Source organism: Ornithorhynchus anatinus, chromosome 3 (assembly GCF_004115215.2).
Source record: "Ornithorhynchus anatinus isolate Pmale09 chromosome 3, mOrnAna1.pri.v4, whole genome shotgun sequence".
Taxonomy (NCBI): Eukaryota; Metazoa; Chordata; class Mammalia; order Monotremata; family Ornithorhynchidae; genus Ornithorhynchus; species Ornithorhynchus anatinus.
Window position 1 is genome coordinate 121,249,699 of NC_041730.1, and position 20,076 is coordinate 121,269,774.

General features: G+C 44.2%; 1 protein-coding gene across 5 annotated transcripts in view; it reads right to left on the reverse strand.

Annotated features, from left to right (window-relative positions):
• BLNK (B cell linker) overlaps positions 1-20,076 on the reverse strand; it is a 100,485-nt gene that overhangs the window by 6,046 nt on the left and 74,363 nt on the right. For all 5 annotated transcript variants that reach the window (XM_029059720.2, XM_029059719.2, XM_029059724.2 and 2 more), the window contains 10 exons: positions 18,571-18,596; positions 16,389-16,493; positions 14,074-14,113; positions 12,756-12,789; positions 10,000-10,075; positions 8,446-8,473; positions 7,407-7,449; positions 6,848-6,932; positions 2,486-2,517; positions 752-828 (listed from right to left, as the gene is read on the reverse strand). In XM_029059720.2, the coding sequence (XP_028915553.1) occupies positions 752-828; positions 2,486-2,517; positions 6,848-6,932; positions 7,407-7,449; positions 8,446-8,473; positions 10,000-10,075; positions 12,756-12,789; positions 14,074-14,113; positions 16,389-16,493; positions 18,571-18,596 (546 nt within the window). The remainder of the gene's footprint in view (positions 1-751; positions 829-2,485; positions 2,518-6,847; positions 6,933-7,406; positions 7,450-8,445; positions 8,474-9,999; positions 10,076-12,755; positions 12,790-14,073; positions 14,114-16,388; positions 16,494-18,570; positions 18,597-20,076) is intronic.

The window sequence follows — 20,076 nt, forward strand, 5'->3', positions numbered from 1 at the left end:
CCAGGTACTATACTAAGCACTGGAGTCGATTCAAACTAATCAGGTGGGACACAGTCCCTGTCTCACGTGGAGCTTGCAGTCTAAATCCCCATTTTACAGATGAGGTAACTGAGGCTCAGAGAAGTGAAGTGCCTTGCCCAAGGTCACACGTGGTAGACAAGTGGCAGAGCCAGAATGAGAACCCAGGTCCTTCTGATTCCCGGGCTGGTGCTCTACCCACAAGGCCACGCTGCTTCTCACACTTTATTGCCATTGTTCTTGTCTGTCCATCTCCCCCAATTAGACTGTAAGCCCGTCAAACGGCAGGGACTGTCTCTATCTGTTGCCGACCTGTTCATCCCAAGCGCTTAGTACAGTGCTCTGCACATACTATTGAATGAATGAAAGGTTGGCGTGAAATGGTGATTCTGCTGGTGGAACAGGCATCGTCGGCTTGCCCAGATGCCTGCTGAGATGCCAAGGGAACGCTGCTGCTCAAGGGGAAGTGGGAATGGCATACTGTCAGACTCTTCAATGCCAGGAGAGGTGAATTGGGGTGAATGGATATTAAATTGTGGAAAATAACTAGACTGTCCATCAACAAATAGCGGATTTACTAAGGGGGCCAATAAATCATGTGGCCCTGTACAAGCCATGCTGACAAACACAGATCCTACTCACAAGGATTTATAATCTAAAAAGAAAACATAACCTGAGTTTCTCTGAGGCTAATATAAATTATGTCACGTTTATACAGGAGTTCATTTTATACCTGGTCTGGAAAATGGAAGCTGGTTGAAAAGCCATGTAATGGAACATCCAAAGTGCGATTGGCCACTTCTGGGGGCTCTGAAAATGATTAGGAAATATCATTTAATTATTCAAACTGAGCAGGCAGGAAGGAGAACTAGATATTTTTAGAGACTACACTGAAGCCTAGTGAAACCGTCACTTGGAAGCTACTCCTGGAGGTTATGAGACAGACAGGAAGACAAGATCTGCCCCCTTTTTTGAATAGTTTGACCTCCATTCTTCTTAAATTCCTTGCCTTCTCCCCTTCTTCGCTCAATAGTTTCTTGTCTCCCCTCTCCATCTCTTCTGAATGTCCATTCTAGTTTGGCGTAAGAGTTTCTCTGATTCAGCTACTCCACCTCACTTTTTTTTCTTCTTCTTCTTCTCTACTTTCTCCCAGGCCCCTCCACATCGCATTTGTTAGCAATTACCCAAGCAGGAATGAAAGTGAAGTTGTATCAGAAGAAACAGCCACTTCCACTACCGTGGCAGTGGCCACCCCACATGGCATGGAGGCTTGGGACGGAAGGGGGAAGGGGGAGAGCGAAGCAAAATACATCGTCTCAAACCGCCACTGTCACTGAGGCAGGGTTGACAGGGAAGTGCGGGGAGGACACGCAAGGTATTTAAAGCCACCACTGCTGGGGTTGCAACAAGTGGGTGTTGCCCAGGGAGGGGAACAGGGTAGGGCAGTGGGGTGACAGCTGCTCTGGATCACCCAGAAAGGATGAGAGGAACTCCGGGCTGGTTTTGGTTTTTTCGGAGTGGCATTCCGGATGGGTTCCAGCTTACTCTCCCCTCCGCATTTAAGTAAGTATAAACGAGTTAGCCCAATTTTCTCCTCTGTATGGGGAATGTGTGTGAGGTTTTGGGACCGGGTTCCCAGCTCCATTGGCAAAGTACAGACACAGGAAATAAACTACCCAGCGGAGGAGAAAAGGAAGCACCCAGAATATGGGAGGTATGTGCTTGGTGGTTCAGCCTCGGGCCCGCCCTGTCCTGCACCACAATTGCTGGGTGCCCTTTGCACCTCCCTCAGTGTCCATATGCCACAGCTGAGTGCCAGGGATTAGTTTCAATGCCCAGAGAATAGCATTAACCCTAAAATTCCCTTATGAGAGCAATGGGGAATGTCAACGGATATGTCTAAATCTTTGTGGTTATTATTAAAATGAATTAATCCTCTCAGTCACATAAGCTTCCTGAATACTTGCCCTACATTTCGAAAAAGATAAATGGAAATATTTCAACATGTCTTCTTAACTAGCAATTTCCTAATAAAAAATGGTGTTTTCTTTGCAGTGTAAGACTGAAAGGCTGGATCTCAATAAACACTTGGGACATCGATGATGACGACGATAACGTTTTAAGAAAAATGATGGCTTGAATGAGGAAAAAACGTAAATCCTGAAAACCCATTTTGGGGGCTGGGTTGGTGCACAAAGAATATTTTCCAAATGCAGGCCGAACTGGTTACGATGATCTAACATAATCCACTTGAGTCCAACTTTTTTTTAATAAGAAATTCATTTCTGAGCCAGATAAAGACATTGAGGTCAATTTTTCCCATCCATCCACAGGAGGGCACAAATCACCTCCCCAGTGTATAGTCATTTTTGTTGTGCTAGTGAACTTTGGGCAAACCCCTAGGGTGTACAGAAAATTGGGTTCATTTTAAATTAAATTTAGTTCTAAACACGGGCAGTTTACTTACTTGGCAGAGGTATGGGTTTCTGGTGGATTGGTCTGAAATGAATAGAAAGAGGATCATTTAAGCATAGTGAACTGGTGCCTTTTTTAATTGCAAAGATAAATCTCAATAAATCAATGATATTTATTGAGTGCTTACTCTGTGCAGAGCACTGTACTAAGCACTTGGGAGAGCACAAAACCAGAGAGGTAGCAAACACAGTCCCTGCCAACAATGAGCTTACAGTCTAGAGGGGGAGGCAGACATTAATAAAAACAAGCAATTCATAATATAGAACTTCAAGATATGTACATAATTGCAGTGGGGTTGAGTTTGGGGTGAACGTCAAGTGCCCAAAGGTCACACAGTGCTAAGCGTTTAGTACAGTGCTCTGCACACAGTAAGCCCTCAGTAAATTCAACTGAATGCACCTATGTGCATAGATCATGCAGAACAGAGAGGGAGTTGGGGAAAAGAGGGCTTAATCAGGGAATATTAAGAATAATATTAAGAATATCTTAAGAATATTAAGTTTACAGGCAGGGAAATTCACTGGCATAAGACCTCAATTGGACTTGATTGAGAAGCATTTTGCAATGAGAAAATTTCCCAACTGATACCTCAGAAGATTCAGTTGAATGACTCATCAGGGAAACCATTCTCCGAAGAGTTGTTAAAAATGATCATTACGCTGGATTAGCTCGAGGATTGCCACGGTAACCTTCAGCCCTCAGCCTCCTTTCCTAAGGCCTGAATCCTGTGAGAGTTTGCTCGCATCGCAAGTAAACTGGAGAAGCTCACTCTTCGTGAGAGTTGAGCTCAATTACTTGGAATCCCCGAGATTTTGTTGACACTGGCAAACACACTCCACTTTGGTTACAAGGCTTTGGACTCAAGGATTTCTAAAAGCTGAAAACTACCTTCACTGCGGTCTCAGAGATGCTGTTCCAATTTTAATGTCTTTGGTTCCTCAGTGTTCCTTTTCACTTGGCTATAAAATAGCCCAGCAAAAAGCAGCATGGCCTAGGCCTGGAAGTCAGAAGGACCTAGGTTCTAATCCCTGCTCTGCCACGAGTCTGCTGGGTGACCTTGGGCAAGTCACTTAACTTCTCTGTGCCTCGGTTACTTCATCTGTAAAATGGCGGTTAAGACTGAGAGGCCTATGTGGGACAGAGACTGTTTCCAACCCGATTATCTTGTATCTACCCCAGTGCTTAGTACAGTGCCTGGCACATAGTAAGTGCTTAACAAATACCAGTATAATAATAATTATCATTATATAATTAATTATAATTATTATTGTTGTAATCAGGTTAATTTTTAACCTGGGATTCCCCAGGAGAATTTCAGGTTAAAACTAAAATGGGGGCGAGTCCAGAATATTAATGATGCTGGAAACCATATATCCAAAGGGGTATCTCTCCCCACTAGACTGTAAGCTCCTTGTGGGCAGGGATCATGTCTATCAGCTCCATTGTGGCTCAGTGAAAAGAACACGGGCTTAAGAGTCAGAGGTCATGGGTTCTAATCCCGCCTCTCATCTATGTGACTTTGGGCAAGTCACTTAACGTCTCGGTGCCTCAGTTACCTCATCTGTAAAATGGGGATTAAGACTGTGAGCCTCACGTGGGACAAACTGATTACCCTGTATCTACCCCAGTGCTTAGAACAGTGCGCGGCACATAGTAAGCGCTTAACAAATACCAACATTATTATTATTACTTTCCCAAGTGCTCTGCACACAGTCAGCACTCAATAAATACCACTGATTGATTGCTTCATTGCCACATCCTCAAGCATTCTCTGGGGTCCCCAGCACCGAAGGCCGGGGGTATGGTTTGACCATTTTGCTTCCACTCCTCCTGGAGCCTGTTAGAATTTCTGGAACTGCAGCACATCGCTCCATGGATATCTTAGGTCCTTTCGTCCTCCCACGCCATCCCGCTTTAGATCTTCTCACTGTGGCCGCTTGAGGGGTGGCTGGAGCGGGGTGGTCAGCTCTGATTTGCCCGGCCAGCTCAGGCCAGTCTAGCTCCCTACGCTAAAGGAAGGGAAGCAAGAGACTGCTAAGCCACAAGGGGAGGGCAGGGAACGTGTCAACCAACTCTGTTATATTGTATTCTCCCAAACGCTTAGTACAGCGCTCTCACAGTGAGTACTCCATAAATACCACTGATTATTTGGGAGAAATGAAAGTCAGAAAGAGCAAAGAGACATCCCCGATGGATGCCGCCCTGACCAATTGCCTTGTTTATGGCTCTGTGATTAGAGATAGGGTAGGCCTCACCTCTAAAAACAGGCAGCAGCATCACCGGCAACTCTGGCTTAGATGGGCAGAGATGGGGATATCTGCATCCCTCAGCTACCCAGTAAAGCACCTGGCTGGTGGTGAGCTCAGGTTAGATTGTAAGCTCCTTGTGGGTAGGGAATGTGTCTACTAACTCTATTACAAGTGTTTCATTCAGTGCTCTTCACCCAGTAAGCGCTCACTAAATACAATTGATCAGTACACCTCTTTAAACCCCAATAATGAATGTTTAATTTTGCCTCTTAAAGATTATGAACGGATTTCAACTTTTCAGATCCTTGTAAACGTTAAAAGATGAGTAAAACTTATAAGCTCTCACTTCCTTAATTCAAACCATATAGTTGTCCTTTATCTTTGAAGGTGAAATTCACCTATGATTGAGTGTGGCTGTAAAGGCCTTTTCAGCCATATCTGCACAGAAAAAGACTTTCCCCTGTGTGTCACGTTTCATTTTTGTGGCACCTAGTACTGTTTTCTCTTTGGCCTCCTTGTTTCTCGTTCCGTTCGAAGCTCTTGCTCAGAAAGCCACACCTTTCTCGAGACACTCAAATCACAGCTTAATTGTAGGTGGAATATGTGCAAATTCCATCTTAGAAAGAGACAAATACTGTGTGCACTAGAGAGAAGATTGGAAACTAGTATCAGTCAATGAATAGTATTTATTGAGTACTTATAGTGTGCAGAACACTGTACTAAGCCCTTGGAAGAGTACACTGCAACAAAGTCACTAGGTGCGATCTCTACCCACAAGAGGCTTTCCAGGCTAGTAGTCTGGAAAGGAAAGGAAACTTTGCTCTAAAATTGTTAAAATTCATTCATTCATTCAATAGTATTTACTGAGCACTTACTATGTGCAGAGCACTGTACTCAGCACTTGGAATGTACAATTCGGCAACAGATAGAGACAATCCCTGCCCATTGATGGGCTTACAGTCTAATCTAAAATGAAGATTATGCTCGAATCTGAAGGAAGTGAACAGTAGAAGACTCCAATCAAGTGCACATTCCTGAATTTCAAGGGGTTGGGGCCCGAATTCAGTAGTGGGAATTTGATTCCTATGGGAAAAAATCCTTCAACATCTATGCTTATAACCACCTGCCTCTGTGCTTATCTCTGAGGCATCAGAGTAGGACAAAGGTCCTGAGAACACCAAGAAATCTACAGGGAATTGAGTCTCATGACTGGCCCCTTTCCCACCTCCTCCCCCTGGCCTGGAACTCCCTCCCCCTCCGCATACACCAGACCACCACTCTCCCCACCTTCAAAACCTTACACATCTCCTCCAAGAGGTCTTCTCCAATTAAACTGTCTTTTCCCTGGCTCCCTCTCTGTTCCATCCATCTGTGCATTTGATTTGGACAATTGATATTCGCTCCACCCTCAACCCCATGGCACTTATGTGCATATCTTTAAATTATATGTTATTATTGATTTATATTAATGTCCGTCTCACCCTCTAGACTCTAAGCTCATTGTGGGCAGGGAATACCTTTGCCAACTCTGCTGTATTGTATTCTCCCAAGCGCTTAGTACAGTGCTCTGCACATAGTACACACTCAATAAATGCCATTTATGATGCTGAACATGGAAACTGGGAAGGGAGGGCTGAAAAACCCCCAAGACTGACGAGTGAGGGGATTTATTGGCTGGTGGGTTCAATAAAGGAGGGAAATTGCACTTATGGAATGAGAAGGGAGACTTGTAAACTGGTTACTGATTCCAACCACTTCTTTAATTGCTAAGGGGTTCACTACAAGTAGCGTGGCTCAGTGGAAAGAGCACGGGTTTAGGAGTCAGAGGTCATGGGTTCTAATCCCGCCTCCACCACCTGTCAGCTTTGTGACTTTGGGCAAGTCACAACTTCTTGGTGCCTCAGTTAGCTCATCTGTAAAATGGGAATTAAGATTGCAAACCTCCCGTGGGACAAGCTGATTACCCTGTATCTACCCCAGCGCTTAGAACAGTGCTCGGCACATAGTAAAGCGCTTAACAAATACCAACATTATTATTATTAAGTAAGCATCACTGTAAGGCCCAGTAAAAAAGGCAATAGAATTGAAAGGAAAATCGTTTTTACTTTGGGGCTATGGAAGGCGCTGTCGGATGCAGGAATTCCTGTCGTTGGCCCGACCCACGGCGGCGCTCCACGGGAACAGGTTTCTCTGCAATGGGAAAATTCTTATCAGGAAAATTCCTCACACCACAAAACAACAATGTATACTCATTTCTGTTAGCAGGGTGAATATTAGCAGAGAGAAGTAGCGTGGCCTAATGGATAGAGCACGGGCCTAGGAATCAAAGGATCTGGCTTCTAATCCCGGCTCTGCCATTCGCCTGCTCTGTGACCTTGCGCAGGTCACTTAACCCCTCTGAGGCTTGGTTACCTCATATGTAAAATGGGGATTCAATCCTACTCCCTCCAACTGTGAGCCCCATGTGCGATAGGGAAAGTGTTCTACCCGATAAATTTGTATCTCCCCCAGCGCTTAGAATAGTGCTTGGTACATAGTAAGTGCTTAACAAGTACTATAAAAAATGGATTTTTAACTCTTCTTCCTCCCTGCCCCCTCCCCGCACTCCCGCCAACCCATTCCTCCTGTCCAGTTTCCCCCTCAAAATTGCCTAAACAGATTTACCTTCATTCACATTTAACTGGTCTCGATGAGGTAAAATTGGGGTCTGGAATAAAAGGAAGAACCATGAAAACATTACAGAATTTAGAAATCAGAGCACTTGTCTTAAATGAAATCCAGGCAATTATTCAATCAATCAATCACTTGTATTTATTGAGCACCTACTATGTGCAGACCACCGTACAAAACAGAATTAGCAGATACTTTCCCTGCCCATAATGAGCTCACAGTCTAGAGGGATTACTGATAAAAGATATGTCCAAGGCAAACAGCAATATCAATTTGAGCGCAGAAGCCCTAATGATGAGAAATTGACTTGGTCAGTTTTATAAATAGGTTTTAAATTGGTCCTCAAGCCCCAGCAGCCCACCTCCGAGACTCCACTAGAAATTAGGCATCTCTTTCCAGACCTAAGTGGGTCTGTAGATCTCTGTTCTGATCTCCTGCTGTCCACACAGATCTCCCTCTTTCTTAATCAGCTACTGAAAAATGATAAGGTGGGCGGGAAGAGTGAATCAGGGCTGCTACTCAGTGGAGAACCTGGCCTTGCTCAGGTGACTTCAGTCTTGAGCTGTCTGATCATGTGATGTGGGAAAAGGCCGCTGATCTCCGGGAAAGAGGTGAGAAAGAGAAAGCCTGGTGGAGAAAGGGAGTGGTTATGTGTGAACCATGGTGGTGGAATCAATAAATGGTATTTATTGAGTGTTTACTGTGCTAGTGTTAAGGAGAATACAGTGCAACAGAGTAGCAGACGTGCTTCGCGACTATAATGAGCAAGTCTGTCATTCCTCTTCCCACTCCATTTCTTTCACGTCCTCAGCCTGGCAGTGAAGAGGTGGAAAAGAAAGCTAGTTGCTGACTCCAAACCTTTGGAACTATGATGACCTGATCTCCCCCTCGCTCAGTAAGTTAACTTGTGTAGCTGGCATATGTACATGAAAGGAAGCCTAACTTCACACTCTTATTTGGAATCTATTTCAACTTTTAAAAGGCAACTGTCAGGGGAAATAACACAATACTGAAAAATGCAAAATCAACTTACTGGCTTCTGTTGAGTATTTATTTTCTTTCTGAGGAATAAACAGAAATTTATGATTGTCAAGACTTGTGAAATACAATGAATAATTAAGAGTGCAATTAAGTGCTTTTCTCATTAGCATTTAGGAGAATTCTACTCTTGAGAGGCCCTTTTGGGAAGTGAGGGGACAAATTGAGAAGTTTATCAATTGCAGGAGAGTTCCAGCTGGGGCTGGGATTTGTGCAGGAGGTAACTGTTCTTTGGGGTGGTCCAGAGACAGAAAAATACAATGCTCATAAATGACTGTAGTGAGAGGAATATATCTGAGGGCCAGTCTAGAAGCAGCATGGCCTAGTGGCAAGAGCACGGTCTTAGGAGTCAGAGGACGTGGGTTCTAATCCTGGTTCCACCACCTGTCTGCTATGTGACCTTGGGCAAGTCACTTCACTTCTCTGTGCCTCAGTTTTCTCATCTGTAAAATGGGGATTGAGACTGTGAGCCCCATGTGGGACACCGTGATTACCTTGTATATACTTCAGTGCTTAGAACAGTGTAAATTAAGCACATGGTAAGTGCTTAACAAATACCATCATCATCTATGACTATACAGAGGGAAAGAAAGAGGGACTTCTGGGAGCAAGGGAGTGAAACTCAGGGACTATTAAGACCCATATGATTGTTTTATGACCATTGTTACCTAATGATCTAGCTGAGGAAATAAGGAAAAGAAGATGGGAAATAAGGAAAAGATTGTTTATGTTGGTATGTATTAAATGCATACTATATGCTTCACACCATTCTTGTATTCATCATTATCAGCAGCTTCTATTGAGGGCATTTGTGCTGAGCTCCCTATTTGGTGTTTGGGATGATACAAATGAGGTAAAAGCCAGTTCCCAGCCCTCAAGCGGTTTGCCAGCAAATGAGGGAGGCAAGCAAACAGAAACGGCCAGATATACGATAGGTGAAAGAGTAAGAGCATAGATAGAAATGTTAAAATATCAGATAGACAAATAAGAATTGATAAACATATGGTGAGTACCGAAGGGCTGAATTAAAGGACAAGAAGCTCAGTGACTAGAGTCTCTTGTCAGAGAGAGAAAGGGGAATCCCCAGGATAAGAAATCCTGTGACAGCTGGGAAAGTTCATGGAGGAAGAGGGGAGATTAGCTAATGAAGAAGCAGGGACTTCCACAATCGATCAGTCTGAGTTATATACTTCAGTAATAATAATGTTGGTATTTATAAAGCACTGACTATGTGCAGAGCACTGTTCTAAGCGCTGGAGTAGATACAGAGTAATCAGGTTGTCCCACGTGAGGCTCACAGTCTTAATCCCCATTTTACAGATGAGGTCACTGAGGTACAGAGAAGTTAAGTGACTTGCCCATGGTCACACAGCTGACAAGTGGCAGATCTGGGATTCGAACCCATGACCTCTGACTCCCAAGCCCGGGCTCTGTCCACAGAGCCACGCTGTTTCACACATCTGTTTTCCCTAAGCCGGAAAATGTAATATTTTCTGACTTCTGAATGTTTTCACCCGTGGATCGGAGCCTTGTGGAAACAGTTACTTACCCTGCCCTTGGTAATGGGGATGGAGCAGCAGGTGATGAATGAAACTTGGATTCTCGAGCTCCACTGCTGCTGGGAACTACACAAACACACATATATATGCATCATTAGATGATTATCACCAAACATTATAAACTATCTCCGTGAACTAAAATTACCATTTTGGCAGGGACACAAAATATTCCAACGGGAATAGTGTTTCCACATCCTGTTGTTATTTTCAGATCAATGTATAATTGTGTTCACATTGCATCCATCATGGAGTTTAGTGTTGAAATGGAGAGACATGGGCTTGGGAGTTAGACATGGGTCCTAATCCCAGCTCCGCCACTTGTCTGCTGTGGCACCTTGGGCAAGCCACTTAACTTCTCTGTGCCTCAGTTACCTCATCTGCAAAATGGGGATTAGGACTGTGAGCCCCACGTGGGACAACCTGATTAGGTTGTATCTCCCCCAGTGCTTAAAATAGTGCTTGGTACATAGTAAGTGCTTAACAAATGCCATAATTATTATTATTATTATAAAGCTGTGGCCTCAGCCTTTGGCATGTTTCATGGGCCATGAGGAGATTCTAACTACAACAGGGAGAGCTGTCTCTGCCTCCTTCCATCAGAGGCAGGTGGAACTCCTTCTGGAGGCAGGTCCAATTTCTTATGCAGCAGAATGTTTGAAATAACATCAGTACCCCTAAAGTAGGCACTTATTGGCAATAAATTAGCCCAAGGGAATGAAACTCAGGAGCCAACTGAAGTCTAGCTCTGGAAATTGTTTACGGATGCTATAATCCCACCCAAAGTTCCATGTACATTTGCCCATTCCTTCATCCCCTTCCTTTCCTTTCTATTCCTCCTCATAGCATAGCACTATTTCCTCTAGTCCTCCTCATGACTATTCCTTATAGTCTCATGACCTAGTGGAAAGAGCTCAACCTGGAAATCAGGGGATCCAGGTTCTAAACCCAGCACTGCCACTTGCCTGTTGCGTGACCTGGGGCTGTTGTGTGACTGTGCCTCAGTTTCTTCACATGCATAATGGGGACTTCTTAGACTTTGAGCCCCATGTGAGACAGGGACTATGTCTGACCTGATTCATTTTTTTTTTATGGTATTTGTTAAGCACTTACTATGTGCCAGGCACTGTACTAAGCACTGGAGTAGATTCAAGTTACTTAAGTTGTAGTCCATGTCCCACATGGGGCTCACCGTCTAATCCCCCTTTTACAGATGAGGTAACTCAGGCCCAGAGAAGTTTAGTCACTTGCCCGAGGTCACACAGCACACAGGTGGTTTAGAACCGGGTTTAGAACCAGGTCTTTCTGACTTCCAAGCCTGAGCTCCTATCCACTAGGCCATGCTGCTTGTCATGTATCTGACTTGTACCTGCCCCAGTGCTTAGCACATCTAAGTGCTTAACATATATTATTACTATTATTGTTAGAGCCCATCTCTAGACAACTACACAGAGGCTGTTTCTGCGTAAAGCAATGTTTTCAATCATGCTGTATTGTTTGACCTCCCCCAGACAAACCCATTTTCAGACATAATTTGTCTGCAAGGGGATGGAGAGTGCATTAAAGATAGGGCAGGATGTGACCCGGACCAGTCTGGGCCTTCTCTTGCACCCAAACATCAGGGCAACAACTCCCCACAGTTTCCTCTTGGTATCTAGTTGGGAAGGGTCTGCTGGCAGTATGGCCGGCAAAAGGGCCATTGTTTTCTCCACTGCAGTAGAGGGAGGTGTAATAATAAGGTTGGTATTTGTTAAGCGCTTACTATGTGCAGAGCACTGTTCTAAGCGCTGGGATAGATACAGGGTAATCAGATTGTCCCACGTGAGGCTCACAGTTAATCCCCATTTTCCAGATGAGGTAACTGAGGCACACAGAAGTGAAGTGACTTGCCCACAGTCACACAGCTGACAAGAGGCAGAGCCGGAAGTCGAACCCATAACCTCGGACTCCAAAGCCCGGGCTCTTTCCACTGAGCCACGCTGCTTCTTGCCGTGCAGAGACACGGTGGGGCTCAGTGGAAAGAGCTCGGGGCTTGGGAGTCAGAGGACATGGGTTCTAATCCTGGCTCCATCACTTATCTGCTGTGTGGCCTTGGGCAAGCCACTTAACGTCTCTGTGCCTCACTTCCTCCTTTGTAAAATGGGGATTAAGACTGGGAGCTCCACGTGGGACAACCTGATTACCTTGCATCTATCCTAGTGCTTAGAACAGTGCTTGGTACATAGTAAGCGCTTAACACCATAATTATAATTATTATTTCCTCATATGTAAAATGGGGATTTAATAACAGTTCTCCCTTCTAATTAGACTGGGAACCTCATGTGGGCCAGGGACTGTGTCCAACCTGATGAACTTGTGTGCACCCCAGTGCTTGACACATAGTAAGTGCTTAACAAATACTATTTTTAAAAAAAAGAAAAGGAGGGTGGATCCATGAGGGCATTAGTCCTGTCATGAAAATAAATGAAAAACTGTGTCCATGTATGCTTGAAATAGGCATCTTTTGAAAAAACGTTGTTGCCCTTTTTTGGCTGGAAAAATTAAATTCTCTCTGAATCTGTAAGGGTCAAACCTTAAAGGTGCAAAGAAAATGAATTAAAGTTGAGTGGGGATTGTACCATGCAGGCAGAATTTTTGAGATTTAACCAGCAAATATAAACATGTGTGTTTGTGTAATATGTTTAGTCGTGATTCCCTAAGTATGGTTATTGGAAAGTGCAATGCATAAACTTCTGAAAATTTCACTTACTGTCATTGTCGTCCCGTTTTTCAGTGTGATGTATCTGAAACCCAACATAAGAGTATACTGAAATGCATTGATTTATTTTAAAGCACAAAGAACTTGACTTTTGCGGGAGTCGGGGTGGGGCGGGGGTGGGTGGTTGGTGGAGGAGGGAGGAAGGGAGACAGAAGCACCAGGCCTATTGGCCAGAGCACAGGACAGAGGGTCAGGACAGAGGGTCAAGAGACCTGGGTTCTAATCCCAGCTCCACCATTTGCCTGCTTCTTGACTCTGGGCAAGTCACTTAACTTTTCTAGGCTTCGATTATCTCATATGTAAAATGAGACTGGGGATTGAATTCCTGTTCTCCCACCCAACTGTGAGCCCTTGTCTGGAACTGGAGCTGTCCCATCTGATTCACTTGAATGTACCCTGGTACTTAGCACAGCGCTTGGCACTTAGTACATGCTCAACAAATATTATTAGCGGAAGGGGGAAAGCAAAGAAGGAGAGGGAGGAGGGGAAGATGGAGAGGGAAGCAAATGAACCTGTTGTGGAGAAGCCCACAGAGTAAAATCGTGCTTTGAAACTGGGAAGACAAGTGTATAAAATGAGTGCATTTCTGCCACTCCAGAGCACTAAACCTGAATATAAATATAGCTGCACAGGGCCATTTTTGGTGGGAGATAAGTTCTTTGGTGCTGGGGGAGAAGTAGGGCCTGGAGGTTGTTGGGGTGGCGATTCCTGGGATGGTCTGTGGGGAGGAGAAGAGGAGTAGAGTAAAGAAAAGAAGAAGAAGGAGAGGTTCAAACTCACTGGGCTCAATTCTTCCCTTCAAGAGAGGAAACCAGCAGGAAGGCCATCCAGATATGACGTAGAACAAGCTTCTTTCTGTCCACTCCTGTGTTACCCCCACTGGCTAAGCTTGTCTGAGTAGGAGGGGACAGGATACTCTGGCTACCTTGAGGATAAGCTCCTGGTAGAGCAGAGGCTGAGAAAAAAGCTAAACAACGCTCCTTTTTATTTACATAAAAAATGCTCTTTTGCTGATAATCGTTTAGGTCGCAGGCAATGAGGGGTAAGTTTCTCGTTTGACTAAGGACCAACAGGAAGAATTCAGAAGGGAGGCAGAAGGTAGATAGTCATCCTTCTGTATCCAGGGCAGTATTTCACTGCCCTCTTCCCAAGAGAGGGGAGACTCGAGCCTTTAGAAGAGGGTACTACATTAGACTGTTGGTATAATAGTTCAACTGTTGAATGAAAAGCTAACAGCAATGCTCAGAACTCTAATTTCAGGGTAAATTCAGCCTAAGAACAGAACTTACTAACAGCCCTCAATACTCACAGGTTTTGAAGGAAGGTTTCTAGGAAGGGGCAGCGCTTGTCTGAAAAATAAATGGAAAGATAATGGGAATCCAGATTTCCCAAGTCATTTAGCTAATGGTGCCTTCTGGCATCTGACATCTCATGGATTTCTTGGATTTTTAAAGTTTAGGTTCTCATTTCCCTCAGCGAAAGTCTCCAGGTGCTGCACTTTCTTCCTTTCCGCCTGTGATCTCTTCCGCGAGATGACGCCATGTGGAACCTGCGGCTTGTCTTATCTACCCTCTGATGGTCTTTTCTTTTTCTATCTCAGGCCCAGCATGCGAAGCCGCATCGCCTAGTGGATAGAGCGCGGGCCTGGAAGTCAGAGGACGTGGGTTCTAATCCCGGCTCTGCCACATATCTGCTGGCAGATATGGCAAGTCACTTAACTTCTCTGGGCTTCAGTTACCTCCTCTGTAAAATAGGGATTAAGACTGCGAGCTCCATGGGACAGGGACTGTGTCTGATTTGATTACCTTATATCTACCTCAGTGCTTAGAACAGTGCTTGGCACATAGTAAGTGCTTAACATATGTCAAATTATTATTATTATGTAGGGCCAACTCACTTGGGATTTCTCTGCCCAACAAATGTTTAGAGCTAAGCCCTTCTCTTATTAATGTCTAGACTGTAAACTCGTTATGAGCAGGGAATGTGTCTGTTTATTGTTATATTGAACTCTCCCAAGTGAGTAGTTCAGTGCTCAACATACGTACATACAGTGCTCAATAAATACAATTGAATGAATGAATCCTCCATTTCCTCAGAAGATGGCAACAGAGTGAGAAGAGTTGCTGGATTCTCTAGACTGTAAATTCACTTTGGGCAGGGAATGTGTCTACCGACTCTGTTATATTGTGCTCTTCCAAGTGCTTAGTACAGTGCCTGGCAAATAGTAAGTACTTGACAAATACCATTAAAATGAACAAATAAGTGAGCCCCCCTACCCAAAAAATTTCTTTCATTTGATTATTTTCAGATCAATTATAATAATGATGGTATTTGTTAAGCGCTTACTATGTGCCAAGCCCTGATCTAAGCGCTGGGGTAGATACATCAGGTTGTCCCACATGGGTCTCACAGTCTTAATCCCCATTTTACAGGTGAGGTCACTGAGGCACAGAGAAGTGAAGTGGCTTGGCCAAAGTCACAGCGCAGACAAGGGGCGGAGCAGGCATCAGAACCCACGGTCTCTGACTCCCGAGCTCGGGCTCTTTCCACTAAGCCACGCTGTTTCTCAAGCAATTTCATTCATTTATGTGTTTTAGTCTGCAGTTTAACGAAAAGGCAGATAAATAGAATCCTCTTGTTCTTACCCAAACCTCCTGGTTCATGCTGATGAATCAATGGTATTTGAGTGTTTACTGTGTGCAGAGCACTGTACTATTCATTCATTCCATAGTATTTATTGAGCGCTTACTATGTGCAGAGCACTGTACTGAATGCTTGGAATGGACAATTGGGCAACAGATAGAGACAATCGCTGCCCATTGACGGGCTTACAGTCTAATCGGGGGAGAAGAGTCTAATCGGTACTAAGCGCTTGGACGAGTACAATATGTCTTACATGGGACATAGGGGGATCACATAGAATCCCAACAATGGGATCACACTGGGATCACATAGACACAATAGTTGGCAGCCCCGTTCCCTGCCCACAGTGAGCTTACAGTCTAGGAGGTCCCGGAACTTTTTCACTCTTTGGCATCTTTGGGGAAAATAGGAGGAGGACGTAGCTCTGAACATTTGATGGGTAGAGAAACCCTATTCTAGTTAGTCCTGCCCAGATATGTGCCAAGTCAAACCACAGGGCTCGGGAAGAAATTCTGCATCCAGAAGAGAACGTGGAAGGCCCTGTTAGACTGGGTGGGGGAGGGATTGCATTCGATCTGTTCCTAGTGTGTCTAAACTAGGCACACTAGGAACTAGCAATTGTAATTGCTATTGTTTTAATGAGATGTTCTTCCCCTCGACTCTATTTATTGCCATTGTTCTTGTCTGTCCGTCTCCCCCGATTAGACTGTAAACCCGTCAAAGGGCAGGGACCGTCTCTATCTGTTACCGATTTGTCCATTCCAAGCGCTTAGTACAGTGCTCTGCACATAGTAAGTGCAGTAAATACTATTGAATGAATGAATGAATAAACCAGTATTTAGAACAATGCTTGGCATGTAGTAAACACTTAATAAAATGCCACAATTATTCCTGGGACAAGAGTTGAACCCAGTGTATTGGAGATGAACACTTGGGACTCCAAGATAAATCCAGCTCCTTCTCCTATTTCGGTGATTTTACCTGGGAGCTGTTTCTGGAGCTGATACAGGGGACTCCCGAATTTTGCTGCTGAAGGGATAACCTCCTGATCCCATGCTGGGCTTCGGCGGGAGTGGCTTTATGATCCTAGTATGAAAAGAGAAGCAGCATGGGTTAGTGGAAAGAGGACGGGCTTGGGAGTCAGAGGATGAGGGTTCTAATCGGGCTCCACCACTTGTCTGCTGTGTGACCTTGGGCAAGACACTTAACTTCTCTGTGTCACAGGTGAACTCATCTGTAAAATGGGAAATAAGACTGTGAGCCTCACGTGGGACTACCTGATTACACTCTATCTACCCCAGAACTTAGAACAGTGCTTGGCACATAGTAAGCACTTAACATAATAATAATTATTAATAAAAGTACAACTTCAAGAAAACAATATCATCCCTGAGGAACCTGATCCTGGACCACTGAAGGCAAAAACAGACCCATTAATATATTTGCTTCCTAAAAGCTGAGGAAGCCCCTAGAACTCGTTGTGGTCAGGGAATGTGTCTGTCTACTGTTCTATTGAACTCTCCCAAGTGCTTAGTACAGTGCTCTGCACACAGTAAGCATTCGATAAATACAATTGAATGAATGAATGAATCTCCCCCTCTAGACCATCAGCTCATCGAGTGTCTACCAACTCTTATATTGGACTCTCCCACTCGCTTAGTACAGTGTTCTGCACACAGTAAGCACTCAATAAATACGGTTGAATTGCTATTGAATTAGAGAAGCAGCATGGCTTAGTGGATAGAGCACAGGCCTGGGAATCAGAAGGTCATGGGTTCTAATCCCGTTCTGCCACTTGTCAGCTGTGTGACCTTGGGCAAGTCACTTTACTTCTCTGTGCCTCAGTTACCTCATCTGGAAAATGGGTACTAAGACTATGAATCTCATGTGGGACAGAGACCGTGTCCAACCCGATTTGCTTATATCTACCCCAGTGCTTAGTATAATGTTATAATAATGTTGGTATTTGTTAAGCGCTTACTATGTGCAGAGCACCGTTCTAAGCGCTGGGGGAGATACAGGGTCATCAGGTTGTCCCACGTGAGGCTCACAGTTAATCCCCATTTTACAGCAGTGTGGCTCAGTGGAAAGAGCACGGGCTTTGGAGTCAGAGGTCATGAGTTCGAATCCCAGGGCTGCCACTTGTCAGCTGTTTGACTGTGGACAAGTCACTTAACTTCTCTGTGCCTCAGTTACCTCATCTGTAAAATGGGGATGAAGACTGTGAGCCTGATTCCCCTGTGTCTACTCAAGCGCTTAGAACAGTGCTCGGCACATAGTAAACGCTTAACAAATACCAACATTATTATTATTATTATTATTAGTATAGTGCCTGGCACATAGTAAGTGCTTAGCAACTACCATAATAATAATTATTATTATTAATGACATTTTCCTGGTCAAGATGGTTGCTTCTTTGGAAATTATTTCAAAACAGACATCTTTTTTTAAAAAAACTTTCCCTTGAGGTTCCAAAGCGCAGTGGACTGGGCTGAGCTGGGCTGTCCCTCACTCCTGTGTGTGTCCAGGAAGCCTTCTCTGATTAATCTCTCATCTCTCCACTCTCTTTCTCTCCCTACTCCATCACCTATGCATTTAAGTCCCTACCCCTTAAGCACTTAGGTATTCACTCACCCCACAGCACTTGGGGACATATACTCTGTCGCTTCCCCTACCTATCATTTATTTTAATGTTTGTCTCCCCTTCAATCAGTCAATCCTCTAGATTGTAAGATCCTTACAGGCAGGGATAGTGTCTACCAACTGTACTGTACAGTTAGTATAGCAGCTTAGTATAGTGACACTGCCCCGAGTGAGTGCTCAATAAATATTGTTGATTGAGGGATTGATGTTGCCTGCAAACTACAGCCCTCTGACTGGCTCAGGGACTTCTGGTGTTTTCTCCATCCAGTCGGGATGCAGAGTAACTACCACGGTCTTCTCCCAGATCCCGTGTGCGGCACCTAGTTTTATCAGAATGGCTCGGGGCCTTTGAAGGTCGTGGCTCCCCCGACCCCCTCCAGTTTGAGTCCATTTTTACTTTTTGCCCTGCATCCACCCCCGGATGTGAGGCCCGAGGGATTCCCCGCCCCAGCCCATGACCATCCTCTCCTTCCCTCCCTCCATCCCACTGAACTGGGAGGGAGTTCAACTTCACAAGTACCTGTTTGGTGGTAGGGAGGGTTTTTCCTGGAAAAGAAAAGAAAGATTTATTTCATCAGGGGGTAATGAAGTGCAGTCACAGTTGAGTTTTCATTCATTTACAATTATTGAGCACACAGACCCTAAAAAGTATCTGAAAATTCTTAGACTCATCAGCTAGAGGCCTGGAGGAGACCCATGAATATCTGAGTACACCCCTCGATGCCAAGCAAGGCTTTCTTTACCTTAACACTCAACCTGAGTTGCCTGGAAAGGAGGTTTCAAAATCATCAGGCTGCAAATATTCTCTTCTGCTTGTGGCATATGGATTATTCCTTCCTATATTAACCCATCATTCACTGCTCCACCTTGGCATCCATTCACTCTTCCGCTGCTGCAGCAAATCCATTCAGAATGTTGCCTGCTGACCCAGAGTCTCATTCAAAGTGATAAAAAGGGGACAGGAAGGGGAGGAAGAACATAGTCATCATTTTCTTCTCAGTCCAAAGCTTGATTTTTCTCTAGGCTCCAATTTCTCCTAGGCTCATTTGTTTTTTTATGGTATTTGTTAAGCACTTAATATGTGCCAGGCACTGTATTAAAGGCTGGCACAGATGCAAGATAACTGGGTTGGACACAGTCCCTGTCCCATTTAGGGCTCACAGTCTCGATCCCCATTTTACATGAGGTAGCCGAGGCAGAGAATTTAGATGACTTGCCCAAGCTCACACAGCAGACAAGTGGTGGAGCAGGGATTAGAACCCAGATCCTCTGACTCCCAAGTCTGTGCTCTTTTTCCTAGGCCATGCTGCCTCTCCAGTTGTTTGAGGTTATTTTTGCATGGGATTCACTATGATAATAGTCTTAATGTTCATGGCTGATCTACTATTATTTTGGTATCTTATTCTGATGTTTCAAAATCAGTACAAGCAGGACAATTTCCTACTAATTCAGATCTCCCTTGCTACAGTTTCTTAGGAGCCAGTGTCCTTTATCTACTTTAAGGCTAATATCGAGTTTCACCCTTCTTTTCTGGATGAAAAAATAATTCCTTTAAGGCCTGTCTTTCAGGCTAATAATTTTTGTTGACCTCTTTTCAAGTCTAAATTTTCTCGCTTAATCTCCAAGTCCCAACCAGTCCATTTGATGAAAGCCTGATCAATGTTGAGATGATAAAGGGAGAATTACATGATGTTTCTACATGCCATTCTTTATTCATACAATCTGCATGATGCTTGCTTTTTTGTTTTTAAACCTCGGCACAACATTTTTGGCTCATATTTTGTCGTTCATGAGGATTCCCAAATGAATTTATGCCATATTTGTGCCAAGTCCCCATCTTGTATTTACAAAGGAAATCTGGCTTCCTTAAGTGAATTCTCTAGACTGTTTTCCTATTGAACTTAATCCTTTTTGTATTTCTTCACTTCTCCACATTTTCACTTTATGGACTGCTCTATATTTGATTGCATATTTAATTATTTACTCTGATATATTTACACTGCTTATTTTACCCTTGTTCTTCCTT